This window comes from Camelina sativa, chromosome 5 (genome assembly GCF_030686135.1).
Source record: "Camelina sativa cultivar CO46 ecotype springtype chromosome 5, ASM3068613v1".
Classification (NCBI taxonomy): Eukaryota; Viridiplantae; Streptophyta; class Magnoliopsida; order Brassicales; family Brassicaceae; genus Camelina; species Camelina sativa.
In genome coordinates, this window is record NC_141884.1 from 33,401,486 (window position 1) to 33,415,925 (window position 14,440).

General features: G+C 32.5%; 2 protein-coding genes across 2 annotated transcripts; both read right to left on the minus strand.

Annotated features, from left to right (window-relative positions):
• Positions 1–865: 865 nt before the first annotated feature.
• Positions 866–2,377, minus strand: LOC147944679 (E3 ubiquitin-protein ligase SINA-like 2). Its single transcript, XM_087451018.1, has 2 exons — positions 2,211–2,377; positions 866–1,966 (listed from the first exon to the last, which is right to left on the minus strand). Exons 1-2 carry the CDS (start codon positions 2,328–2,330, stop codon positions 1,046–1,048), a joined length of 1,041 nt encoding a protein of 346 aa, XP_087307144.1. The 5' UTR covers positions 2,331–2,377; the 3' UTR covers positions 866–1,045.
• A 10,268-nt stretch (positions 2,378–12,645) lies between these two features.
• LOC147944680 (E3 ubiquitin-protein ligase SINA-like 2) lies at positions 12,646–14,124 on the minus strand. Its single transcript, XM_087512318.1, has 2 exons — positions 13,823–14,124; positions 12,646–13,551 (listed from the first exon to the last, which is right to left on the minus strand). Exons 1-2 carry the CDS (start codon positions 14,021–14,023, stop codon positions 12,883–12,885), a joined length of 870 nt encoding a protein of 289 aa, XP_087368444.1. The 5' UTR covers positions 14,024–14,124; the 3' UTR covers positions 12,646–12,882.
• Between the last annotated feature and the right edge of the window lie 316 nt (positions 14,125–14,440).

The following is a 14,440-nucleotide window of genomic DNA, read 5'->3' on the forward strand; positions in this document are numbered from 1 at the left end:
ATTATCTAATATGGAAGAGTACCAGTAATTTGTGCGCAGTTTGCAACAATACAATAACTTCTTGTTTTTTTTTTTGACAACAAAGAATAAGAAACGAGTCAATGCGAAGGAACATTGTTTACATAGGTAACTAAATGCGGTATTGTGCGAACACGTCGCGCAAGGTTGTCCGCTTTACCATTCTGTATGCGTGGGACATAGACCAGAGAAAAAGAAACAAACTCCTTCTTATCCGCTTGAATGTCCTTCAAATAAGATGTAAAGGCTGGCCACTCGAAAAGCGAAGACACCATCTTCACTAAATCGGAGCAGTCGGTAAGAAAAGTAACAGATTGATTATCGGCCCCAATCATACAGCGCATAGCCCAAACTAAAACAAGTGTATATATATATATATTATTTTTTTTGTTTGGTTGGTCAACAACCTATTTTATTTGAATTATTTAAGGACATTGTCAACAAAGGAAAGAAGGGCTAGTTTAGCAAAAGAAATATTAAAAAAACCTAAGAGAGCAACTTCTAATATCAAATTCCCTTGATAAGTCTTTGTAAGCCACCGAAATGAATCCTTTGATTGAGCTGAAGCCTGAAAGCAGAAACCCACGTTCTGTTCCTCTCTTTCCAAACTGTGTGGATTGAGGCTTCGAAAACATAGCGGGCAAGAAAGCTCCGTGTTCGATCGTGAGTAGAGTCTTGAGACAATTGAGAACGATCAGTGGCCAGAGATTTGTGTACATTGAGCTGAATATATCTCCTTCACCGTTCAATAGCACAACATCCATATATACAACCCTCCCACAATAAAAATATATTGCTTAATTAATTATAAGAACAAAGAGAACTATAAGTATAATGGATGGTTAGAGAAAGAAACAAAGATTAATAAAACAATAAGGCCATTAAAATATGAGTTTAGAGAGAGTTCATGGGTGAAAGCAGCAGCAACAAAAAAAAGAAAAAAGAAAAAAAAACTCGGAAATACATTACTAGCTAGGCCACTGATATATGAACCCAACGACCTAATACAACATATATGAACTGAGAATTACTCCTCTACTTCATCATCATTGCCATCATCATCATCATCATCATTGCCATCATCATCGCAATCATCATCGCCATCATCATCGCTATCATCGACATCACCATCGCCATCACCATCGCCATCATCATCGCCATCGTCATTGCCATCATCATTGTCATCAACTTCATCATCTTCATATTCTCCTTCATCATCATCATCATCCTCATCATCGCTTGTATATTCATCTTCTTCTACTTCTTGTACTTCTTCTATTATCAATCCGCCAATGCTAATTTCCATCTTCAGTATAGAGACGTCATCCAGTAAATAATAAGGAATTAACATGTAATTGTTTACAGGAGTTTCGAAGCTTAGTTTCTGGATCCTGGTCATCTCGTTGGATCTATACGTGACATCATGAATTCCACTCCGGAAGAGGAGACGATAAGAGAACTCCCCAACACCTGGAGTAGGAGGTGCTATGCAGTTCACCGTCACGTATAAACCATGTGCTCCCTTCAAACACTGAACTACAACCAATGGACCATCTTCATTTTCTTGAAGGACTAGTATCTTCTCACTGATGCGTACCGGTGCGTCATCGGTCTGGCCAGACCTGAACTTTGAGTAATTAGCTTTGTGTTTGGCGATGAAATGAGCGGAGAGATCCTTGTAAGCCCCGGCGTAGTCGCAGTTTGGGTCAGGGCAGTAGCAGAGAGTGAAGCTGCATTCTTTCGCATGGGATGATTCTCTGCCGTCTTTGTTATAAGCCCACTTCTTGGTGCAGCCAAGTCTAGCATTAGGGCAAGAGATAATAACAGCTTCAACGATCCTCTCCACGAGTCTTGATCGAATGTTACCGATCGGCAAAGAACAGGAAGGGCACTTATACCTCATCAGTCTCACATAACACCTGCAGCATGCTATGTGTCCATTTTCACACTGAGATGTAAAAGCTCAGAGTTAGTTAATATTATCAAAGTTGTATAGAGAAAGAGAAACTAAGCAATAGCAGTCAAGATTACATTTATGTTACCTATACGAATCCCTGTTTACACTAATCAATGTTATCCTAAAGTCTCATATCAACAAAAATAATCTTTCTAGGGCGACTCGTAAGTTCATGCAATTAATCATTATTTTTTTACCAACAAAAAAATTATAAACAAGGAAGAAGAAGAGAGACCTGATAGATAGGACTCGTCAGTGGCAGGCAACAGATTGGGCAGTCCAGAAGATCAAGCTCGAGTATCATCCCATTTCGTGCCATCACGTCACCACTTGAAGTTCCTCCAGCGTTATCCATGGATACAAGTTTTTTTGTTCTTTGGGCGGCTGCTAGATGCTTCTCCAGAGATCAGGTTGTGCTTTGCTACTTATATATATATATACATACAGAAGCAAAGGGTGCGTTGAAAACCCTTATTTCCTTATACTTCCCGCCCCTACGTTTTTTGAAGTTAAGATTAGAATCACACAATTCGTATGTGGTCTGTGGATGACTAATCCTCTTAACGTTATCACTAAATCTTATCTAGTCTCTTCATTTTGATATGTTTCCTTTTACATAAACGAAAAGTTGGATATTTACATTCTGTTTCACTTATATTTTTATGTTTCTCATTTTTTAATGTAAATTATATTTGTATCTCTTAGAGTTTTGAAATTTACATATATTACATTATCGGTGTAAATCTAAGAGAAAGAAACTTAGGGTGATCTTGAGAAATTTGTAGAACATAAAAAGGAAAACTGGGTTTACTCATCATCAAAACAGAAAACAAAACACCATCGATCATTGCCATGTAAAAATTGGTGGAGTGGAATCTCTAGAGTTTGTTGATGCTATGATCTGATCAAATGAGAAAGTTTCAGTTTCATCAAAGGGATATACAAGTTGAGAGTTTCTTTTGGCATCTTCTTTAAATTTCTAATTTGTACATCTTGATGAGGGAGATTTACTATACATCTGACGACTATTGCAATATTGCATAAGGGACAAAAACCCTCACATTCAGGAAAATATTTAGAAGCACTTGAGTATTGGCCATTATTTTTCCTCATATGAATGCATATATCCAAGAGGTATACGCACTATAGCTTCAGATATATTCATACTAGTGTTGAATTTGGATCATAATTAAGCTTGAATTTAAGCAACACATCTTGAGCTTCAAAGCACAACATAGAGAGGAGTCATCATGCATGATCCGTCTATATATATATACTCTCATTTCACCTGCATATTCAAATTGTCTCTTTTAAAGCATGATCCAGTACATGGTAAATTAGCACTGTCGATGGTATTTTATGAGACCAGTATAATAAGCATTGCGCAACACTATTTATATGCTCACAGGTTCACATGTTGAGTTAACCTCGAAAGCTAACTTTGTGAAATACGAACAACTAGCCTATAAGAACTAGACTCCCTTTTTGTAAGAGTTCATATCATTTTTCCCACGTGCACACTTTTGTTTCAGGAAACGGAAATGCAAGTGCAACACTACTTTATTGTGTTTCTCGTTTAAAGGTCACCAATGTGAAAAGTAACTCACCTACTCGAGGATGACGCTCGTCAAGCGCCATACAATTTATCTTTAATATCACCTTTCACCGTGATCCCCCATGTCGCCCACTATAATCAATTGATCATCAATGGAGTCTTTCCACTAATCAAACAAACATAAATACCTACTTTGAAAATAACCACGTACTTGACATCAATTCTTGAATTTTCACACATCAAATTCCGAATATAATAGTCATTTTGCCAACAAAAAAAAGGAGCGGAAATGCTAATGAAAGAAATAAATTAGTTTTTGCGTGCTTTCTTGCGTTCTGTTTAGTATGTTTACTTTGTTATTTAGTTCTCGAATTTGGTGTGTAAGGACAGATTCCGGAAAATACTTATGAAGTGTCTTTAACTCGCTCAATTCCTTATTACAAAAATGTTTAAATTTATAGCTAGGTTGTTGAATTTAATTGCTATAGATAAATCAGGAAATAGGTAAAACAAAAGTGGCATATTCTAAAAAAGTTTGATAATAGCGAAGGAGGTATCTCGGGCTAACAAGAGGAATGGGGATTATATGAGTAGGAGTGGTAGAGTGGAAAGACAAATAAGCTGGGTTAAACCTCCCAGTGGTTGGATTAAACTTAATACAGATGGTGCTTCACAAGGTAATCCGGGGTTAGCGTCTGATGGTGGTGTTCTGCGAGATGAGAATGGTAATTAGTGTGGTGGATTCGCCTTGAATATAGGACGGTGTTCGGCTCTTTTGGCTGAACTTTTTGGAAGAGTTTATTATGGTCTACACATTGCTTGGGAAAGGAGGATTGTGCGTTTGGAGTTGGAAGTGGATTCAAAGGTGGTGGTTGGTTTCTTAACAGCGGGGATTTGTGAATCTCACCCGTTGTCTTTCCTGGTACGGTTGTGTCATGGCTTTCTTACGAGAGATTGGATAGTCCGGATTTCACACGTGTATAGAGAGGCTAATTGTCTAGCAGACGGATTGGCAAATTATGCTTTTTCTTTGTCCTTAGGTTTTCATTCCTTTAATTTGTCCCTGAAAGAGCTTGTTCCGATCTACCGAGAGGATATTGATGGTTTTTCAAGGTCACGTTTAGTGCATGTGTAATGCGTTTACTTTCATTTTAAATAATACGGGGTTTTCCCCGTTTTCTTACCAAAAAAAAAAAGGTTTGATAATTGATACCTAAAAAAGAGACTCTGGATTGATGAGGTTCAATTATAGATGACGCTTTAGGGAACTCGATCAGCCATATGAACTGATACAAAGAGAAATGAAGATACTGCCAAGGCATGATATTTACGAGGAGGAACCAACTTCCGACTGTTTCCGACGACGACCCTAACATCTCAAGTTCCTGCCTGTTAGAGTTTTGCTTCAAGGGGAAAAATTCTCTATTAGTCACGACATCCTTTCACAAAAAAACAACATCCAAGTTATATAGTTTTTCTAAAAGACACAAAGACAACGATTGCAAGTTCCTAAACTAACAACGGTTTGTAAATGGTTAACGCATACCTTTTGACTTTATAACACATCTTATATAATATCTTATATAATATGAGAAGGTTTTTCTCAACTTTTGCTAAGAAGATGACACTTGGCCTATTATTTATCTGACACCTGTACATTTTAGTTGTTTAGACCTAATTAACTAAATTCATTTATACTTTGGACCTAATTCACTAAAAGCCCATAAAACAAAAAAAAAACTCTTATCATTTCCTTCTCCCTTTTTTCAGTTAGGCCCCTTTCAATTAATCTAAACCCACCATTTATCAGTTTGTGGTTTCATCATAGGAACAATCTGCTTATAGGTTATTTTGAAATTATAAAAATATGCTTCAATCTTATGTATGATTCACGGGCAAGAACATATTCTAAATTATGTTAAAAAATTATTTATGGGTTTCAATCTTATAAATGATTCATAAGCAAGAAAGGAATCTAAATTATGTTAGATTGTAGATGTTTACGTGTTCTCAAAGTTCTCTTATAAATTCATAAATTTTTGACTCAAATTTTAATTTCTAGGTTTCCATTACTGGGTTTAGTTTCTGGCCTTTAATCTTATATAATCTAATGGTGGGATGTTTTATGTATGTAATTTGATAATTGCTTACTCATTTATTTCCCATTAGATATTACCAATTCGTTTTCCATAATATTAGAATTCAATTCGTTTTCCATAAAATTAAATTTCAGTCCCTAATTACTCTCATTTTAAGAGAATTTTTATTTTTGTATAAATATTTAAATGAATATGAAAAAAATTGAAAAGACAAAAAAATGTGAGCAAGCAAAACGAACATATTTCGATTTATGGACTTAGAAACTATCTTATGAAAATAATTTTTTATATTACTGTTCTTATAATTTTATTTACGATAGTGAAAATGGGTTTTTAAAAACAAATTGGCATAGGTCATCCAAAATTGTCGGACCATTCCATGGAAATTAGGAAATACATACATAAACACTCTAATGAATAAGTAAATTTATCAAACATTCTCACATTATATTTTTATGATGTAGTTTTAATGCAAACAACAAACATGATAACCTGCAAAAAAATATTTAAAATTATTCAAGAATACCTATTGAAATATGGAAAGATATATAAAAATAATATAATTCTTCATAGGAACCTAATGACTGAAATTAAATAATCATGACTGAAAAAATTCTCTTAAAATGAGAGTAATTAGGGACTGAAATTTAATTTTATGGAAAACGAATTGAATTCTAATATTATGGAAAACGAATTGGTAATATCTAATGGGAAATAAATGAGTAAGCAATTATCAAATTACATACATAAAACATCCCACCATTAGATTATATAAGATTAAAGGCCAGAAACTAAACCCAGTAATGGAAACCTAGAAATTAAAATTTGAGTCAAAAATTTATGAATTTATAAGAGAACTTTGAGAACACGTAAACATCTACAATCTAACATAATTTAGATTCCTTTCTTGCTTATGAATCATTTATAAGATTGAAACCCATAAATAATTTTTTTAACATAATTTAGAATATGTTCTTGCCCGTGAATCATACATAAGATTGAAGCATATTTTTATAATTTCAAAATAACCTATAAGCAGATTGTTCCTATGATGAAACCACAAACTGATAAATGGTGGGTTTAGATTAATTGAAAGGGGCCTAACTGAAAAAAGGGAGAAGGAAATGATAAGAGTTTTTTTTTTGTTTTATGGGCTTTTAGTGAATTAGGTCCAAAGTATAAATGAATTTAGTTAATTAGGTCTAAACAACTAAAATGTACAGGTGTCAGATAAATAATAGGCCAAGTGTCATCTTCTTAGCAAAAGTTGAGAAAAACCTTCTCATATTATATAAAAATTGAAAAGACAAAATTAGGAAATTAGGAAATACATACATAAACACTCTATTATATTGCCTAATAACTTATTATTGTTTTAAAACTCTTCAGATATAGAAACTTTTTTTATTAGAGTTTCAAATTTTTTTTCCTAAATTAAATTTTACTTTAAAATTCATCAGCAACAAGTTTAATTAACATCAATCTAATGTTCATTCAACAACAATTCAAAAGACAAAATAGTTTTTACATAAACCTAACAAAACTTCATCCGTAAGTTGGATATATCTACATGAAAAATATATGTTTCTCTTATATAAAATTTGAACTTATAAAAAAAATATAATAATAACTGAACTTATAATTTTGTTTTTTTCTATACAAAAGACAAAAAAAACTTTTGGTCTAAAATATGCTCCAAAAAATGTGATGTCCTAATGCTTGGCTTCATTTGCTTACCCTATGGGTTGGGCCTCAGTCCGGACCTTGAACCATATTTTATATTTACTCTAGGGTTGTCGTGTTTGTTGGTTATGGTAATACTACTACATAATGAAAAAATGAACTATCATGATTTAATATGTTCAACATCACGACAAGAAATATGCGTATTTTTAGCACACGAAAAATGCTATCATTTCGTTTTGATAGCGATTTTGTAAACGCTGTCTTTGCTGGTGCCATCTTAGAGGGGACACATACAATAGAGTTTTTTTTCCTTTGCTATTATTTGTCTCGCTATAATAGTGCATTATTATCGCTATATTAAGATTATTGGTAGCATTTTAAATTTGCTATATTATAATTAATAGTGTGTAAAGTAGACTAAAACTTAATGCAATGGTTGAGGGAGAGTAATCAGGGATTGGAATGAAATGTTAATGACCATGAAATCATAGGTGTTTGGTATTATTTTCATTACGTTATAATTGGGTGGTAAACGTAAAGATGAAAATGAAGGATATACTTCAATGGAATTCTTTAATTACCTTAAAGATTGTAATAAGTAATACAAATAACGTCATAATAATGGTTTATATGATTATAATTGATAGTGAAGATCTAAACCCCTTTCTTAATATTTCTAAATTTGATACCAAGCAATTTAAAAACGATTTTGGACAGGATTAATGTTACATACAATTTGGAACTTCAAATAGGTGTTCGGGATCTTGACACAGACATTAAACCGAAAATGATTTAGAATTTGGTGGTGGAGTAGGAAAATTAAACCAAAGAAACCCAAGGATTAGGAGATTTTGTGAAGGTACATCCGAGGTGGTAGCTGCTGGGAACGATGATTGTGAAAAAGTGAGTATAGGTGAATTTGACATCGTTTGGTTCATATCCTCCTGATGGGTGTAAGGGCTGTCAATTATATTTGCTGGACTTGTAACTGATTTTATTTTGTTAGGCCCAATTTAAAAATGTAAAAACAATGGCCTTTAAGAATAAGAGAGGACATGTGTCAGTTATATAATAAGCCAGATTTTATTTTGTTTTAAGCCGGATGACATTCTTATTCTTATTAATTAACATCAATCTAATGTTCATTCAACAACAATTCAAAAGACAAAATAGTTTTTACATAAACCTAACAAAACTTCATCCGTAAATTGGATATATCTACATGAAAAATATATGTTTCTCTTATATAAAATTTGAACTTATAAAAAAAATATAATAATAACTGAACTTATAATTTTGTTTTTTTCTATACAAAAGACAAAAAAAACTTTTGGTCTAAAATATGCTCCAAAAAATGTGATGTCCTAATGCTTGGCTTCATTTGCTTACCCTATGGGTTGGGCCTCAGTCCGGACCTTGAACCATATTTTATATTTACTCTAGGGTTGTCGTGTTTGTTGGTTATGGTAATACTACTACATAATGAAAAAATGAACTATCATGATTTAATATGTTCAACATCACGACAAGAAATATGCGTATTTTTAGCACACGAAAAATGCTATCATTTCGTTTTGATAGCGATTTTGTAAACGCTGTCTTTGCTGGTGCCATCTTAGAGGGGACACATACAATAGAGTTTTTTTTCCTTTGCTATTATTTGTCTCGCTATAATAGTGCATTATTATCGCTATATTAAGATTATTGGTAGCATTTTAAATTTGCTATATTATAATTAATAGTGTGTAAAGTAGACTAAAACTTAATGCAATGGTTGAGGGAGAGTAATCAGGGATTGGAATGAAATGTTAATGACCATGAAATCATAGGTGTTTGGTATTATTTTCATTACGTTATAATTGGGTGGTAAACGTAAAGATGAAAATGAAGGATATACTTCAATGGAATTCTTTAATTACCTTAAAGATTGTAATAAGTAATACAAATAACGTCATAATAATGGTTTATATGATTATAATTGATAGTGAAGATCTAAACCCCTTTCTTAATATTTCTAAATTTGATACCAAGCAATTTAAAAACGATTTTGGACAGGATTAATGTTACATACAATTTGGAACTTCAAATAGGTGTTCGGGATCTTGACACAGACATTAAACCGAAAATGATTTAGAATTTGGTGGTGGAGTAGGAAAATTAAACCAAAGAAACCCAAGGATTAGGAGATTTTGTGAAGGTACATCCGAGGTGGTAGCTGCTGGGAACGATGATTGTGAAAAAGTGAGTATAGGTGAATTTGACATCGTTTGGTTCATATCCTCCTGATGGGTGTAAGGGCTGTCAATTATATTTGCTGGACTTGTAACTGATTTTATTTTGTTAGGCCCAATTTAAAAATGTAAAAACAATGGCCTTTAAGAATAAGAGAGGACATGTGTCAGTTATATAATAAGCCAGATTTTATTTTGTTTTAAGCCGGATGACATTCTTATTCTTATTAATTAACATCAATCTAATGTTCATTCAACAACAATTCAAAAGACAAAATAGTTTTTACATAAACCTAACAAAACTTCATCCGTAAATTGGATATATCTACATGAAAAATATATGTTTCTCTTATATAAAATTTGAACTTATAAAAAAAATATAATAATAACTGAACTTATAATTTTGTTTTTTTCTATACAAAAGACAAAAAAAACTTTTGGTCTAAAATATGCTCCAAAAAATGTGATGTCCTAATGCTTGGCTTCATTTGCTTACCCTATGGGTTGGGCCTCAGTCCGGACCTTGAACCATATTTTATATTTACTCTAGGGTTGTCGTGTTTGTTGGTTATGGTAATACTACTACATAATGAAAAAATGAACTATCATGATTTAATATGTTCAACATCACGACAAGAAATATGCGTATTTTTAGCACACGAAAAATGCTATCATTTCGTTTTGATAGCGATTTTGTAAACGCTGTCTTTGCTGGTGCCATCTTAGAGGGGACACATACAATAGAGTTTTTTTTCCTTTGCTATTATTTGTCTCGCTATAATAGTGCATTATTATCGCTATATTAAGATTATTGGTAGCATTTTAAATTTGCTATATTATAATTAATAGTGTGTAAAGTAGACTAAAACTTTTTCTTATTAGACGATGCATATGAGTCTCTCCATTATAAATTTAGTTTATGATGTTACTATCATATGCTTAAAAAATCATGTTGTTAAGATTGTGATGTTTTTTTATATCATAGCTTGATATGAGTTGCATTTTTCTATACTAATTAATTTGACTTCTATAGTTTTGAGTAATATATGCTAATTGTATATTGGTATCATATATATTTAGGAATCTTAGTATCAAATAGCTTTAGAATTAACCATCTTAAAAAGGAAAGATCAACAAAAATTCTCATAACATTTTTCACTTTCACATATAATATTTTACTTCCTAAGAAACTTTTTTATTATGACATTTGATATTATAATATTCTGCGGTTTTTCTTCTAAGTAGCTACGACAAAACAAATATTTGTTTTATTCAATTGCATTTATGATAAAGCTAAATAGACATATATAAAAATTCATTTCGGTGATGGAACAAAACTATTGCATTTTTATACTCAACCAAAACTTAGAGTAATTTTTTTAACTTTATTTACTTGGATTCATTTACATTATTAAAATTTCGTAAAAGCAATTTAATTTTTATTAGAATGTATAAAGAATAAATTATATTGAGGGATGTGATTGCATTTTTTACCTCACCAAAAATTAGCTGGTAAAATATATTTATTAAGTTCATTGTTGTTTACCTAAATTTCATATTTAGATTGTATTCATGTAAGTTATATTCCAAAATTTCATGTTTTTGTAGATGTCAGTGGTAATATAATTTGTGCAAACGCAAGAGAGAAAATAAAAAGATGGAGAATGCTTAATATATCTTGAAAGTCTAAAGGGAGAAAAAACCATAAACACACTACTATATAATCAAAAATTTCTCCACATATTGAAATACTCTATTACTATATATAAAAGGAAAATTCAAGTAACACCAAACAAAAGAACCCAAAAAAAAATTGAAATGATCAGTATATTTAAAAACCATTAAAAGAACAATTGCTGAGTAAACAAATAAAAGAACTATAATATCCAAATTACTAAAATTCAAAAATAATGTAAACTAAATCCGTGCGTAGCACGGGATGACTTCTAGTTTAATAATACAGTTATACCTAGACTCAATCATCATTAACACTCCCCTTTAATTATTTTGGTCACATCTTTCGTCTTCAAAGGCGTAGAATGTCATATTGAGTAGAATCCCAATTGTTTGTGTTTCTGAATTGTAGGTATCTCTATGGGAGACACAATGTAATTATAATGTCGGGGATTTCAAAATTTATTGGCCTGCTTGAGATAAAAAAAATTATTAATACTGTAATAATAATAATATGGAAGTGTTTCGGAAAATCATAAATAACTTTTTGTTCTTATTTGAAAAGTTTTTTTTTTTTTTGGCCAACAATAATTTTAAATCTTTAAGGACACATACTTTTTACAAAGATACAATAACTTTTTGTTCTTATTTGAAAAGAATTTCTTTCTTTTTTCCGGTCAACAATTATTTCAAAACCTTTAAGAACACAATATTGCCAACAAAGGAATGAATGGCTAATTTAGCCAAAGAATCCGACTATACATGGTATATAAAAAATATATATCACACAGGATTCTTTTAAAATTTTGATTATATGTTTCAATGTTCACTTGTAGAAGCTAAAATGCGAAAGTGTTAGATTTTAAAGTCTATGCAAGCAATCTCGGCTCTACTTGCAATCTATAAGGTTAAGTTTCATTTGCATGTCATTAATATAAATATACGTATATTTTTGAATGTATTGTTAAATTAAACTCAAAGAAAAACTAACATTTAATATTAAAAAATCAATAAAAAATGAAATGAAACTTGACAAGTTTTAACTTCTAGAGTCAAACCACAGTTGTAGTCCTTTGATATAACGTTTGTCTCCTAAAGTTTGAATAGATGAGAGCTGACTCCTTACTAGTTTGTCAATCCATCGGGTTAAAGTAGTTGCTGAGTTTGGATATATAGTCACCATGCTTGAAAGACATAGCGGCCAAGGAAGCTCCGTGTTCTATCGTGAGTAGAGTCTGAGACAATAGAGAAAGATCGATGGCCAGTGATTTGTGTACTTTGAGCTGAATATGTTTGAATATATCTCCTTTACCTTTCCATAGGCCAACATCCATATATACAACCCTCCCACAATACATATATATACTGTTTAATTAATTATAAGAACAAAGAGAAGAAATATGAGTTTAGAGAAAGAAACAAGCATTAAGTAAAACAATAAGGCCATTAAAATATGAGTTTAGAGAAAGAAACCAACATTAAGTAAAACAATAAGACCATTAAAATATGAGTTTAGAGACTTTAGAGTTCATGGATGAAAGCAGCAACAACAAAAACCAAAAAAACATCGGAATTACATTACTAGCTAGGCCACTGATGAACCCAACGACCTACTACAACATATCATATGGTAATTACTCCTCTGCGTCTTCATTCTCATCATCATCTTTCTTCTCCTAATTTGCGAATGCAAATTACCATCTTTAGTATAGGGCTTTCACCCAGGGACCAATAAGGCATGAACATGTAATTCTCCAAAGGAGTTTCGAAGCTTATTTTCTTAATCCTGTTCATCTTCTTGGATTCATACGACACCCTTTCACGTCCCCTCCGGTAGATGAGACGATATGAGTATTCTCCAACACCTGGAACAGAAGGTGATATACAGTTGACAGTCACGTACACACCATGTGCCGCCTTGAAGCACTGAACAACAACCAGTGGACCATTTTCATATTCCTGAAGGACTAATATCTTCTTACTGATGCGTACCCATGCGGCATCGTACTGGCCACACGTGAAGCTTAAGCAATTAGCCTCGTGTTTAGCATAGTAATGACTGTAGAGATTCTTGTACATGCCCTTGTAGTTGCAACCTGGTTCAGGGCAATAGCAGAGATAAACACAGCACTCCTTCTCATGGACTAATTCTTTGCCATAAGAGAACTTTTCCTTGCAGCCATGTTCAGCGTTTCGGCATGGGACAATGACCGATTCCAAAATTCTCTCCATTATTCTGGATCGATAGTTCCCGACGGCTGAACCGCATGAAGGGCATTGATTCCTCAGATCATTATAGCAAGATGAGCATGTCATATGTCCATCTACACACTGAGATGTAAAACTTAGAGTTAGTTTATTTTATCTAATTAACTTGTATAGAGAAGAGAAACCAAGAAATAGCAATCAAGATTACATTTGAGAAATCCAAACAATCGTCCGTTATGTTTCTTTTGTCCTATACGAATCACTGTTACACTAATCATTGTTATCCTAAAGTCTCATATCAACAAAAATCATCTTTCTAGGACTCGTAACTGCATGCAATCATTATTTTTTACCACCAAAACAAAATTACAAATTAACCAGGAAGAAGAGAAACCTGATAGATAGGACTCGTCAGTGCCTTGGAGCAATTAAGACAGTGCAGAAGATCAAGATCGGATAGTACCCCAAATCGTGCCATCACGTCACCATTAGCAGCTCCTAAAGCATTCTCCATGGCCACGAGTCTTTGCCTCTTTGGGCGGCTGCTCGATGCTTCTCCTGAGAGGAGTTGTTTGGTGTTCGACCCGTTATCCATTCCTATTGGAGTATAAGAGATCTGGTGGTAGATGCTTTTACATGTGTGCTTCGTTACTTATATATACGTACAGAAGAAAGAGTGCAGTGCGTAAACCCTTCTTCCTTACATGCAATGTTTTTTTCTTAAGTTTAGATTAGATTCTGTGGTTAATAAATTTCTAAGGCTATCACTATATCTTATCATAATTAATTATATCTTATCCATGTTTCTCATTTTTAATATAAAAATTAATTTTGTATCTCCCAGTTTTCAGTTTTGTCCATACCATTTAATTTCAAATCTAATTAAATTTTGTTCAACCATTAACATTTCATGCCTTTTTTAGGGCGTGTAAATGACTCTATATCATATTAACAGGTTCTTCTTTTCAGTTATTGTAGAAAAGTAAAACTCGTATTATAATTAGTTTTTTTT

Bases quoted from the DNA above. Each gene is read 5' to 3' on its own strand.
- LOC147944680 (XM_087512318.1), bottom strand. From the start codon at position 14,023: ATGGATAACGGGTCGAACACCAAACAACTCCTCTCAGGAGAAGCATCG. The intron at 13,552-13,822 runs GTTTCTCTTCTT...TTTACATCTCAG, and splicing joins TGACGAGTCCTATCTATCAG to TGTGTAGATGGACATATGAC.
- LOC147944679 (XM_087451018.1), bottom strand. From the start codon at position 2,330: ATGGATAACGCTGGAGGAACTTCAAGTGGTGACGTGATGGCACGAAAT. The intron at 1,967-2,210 runs GTCTCTCTTCTT...TTTACATCTCAG, and splicing joins TGACGAGTCCTATCTATCAG to TGTGAAAATGGACACATAGC.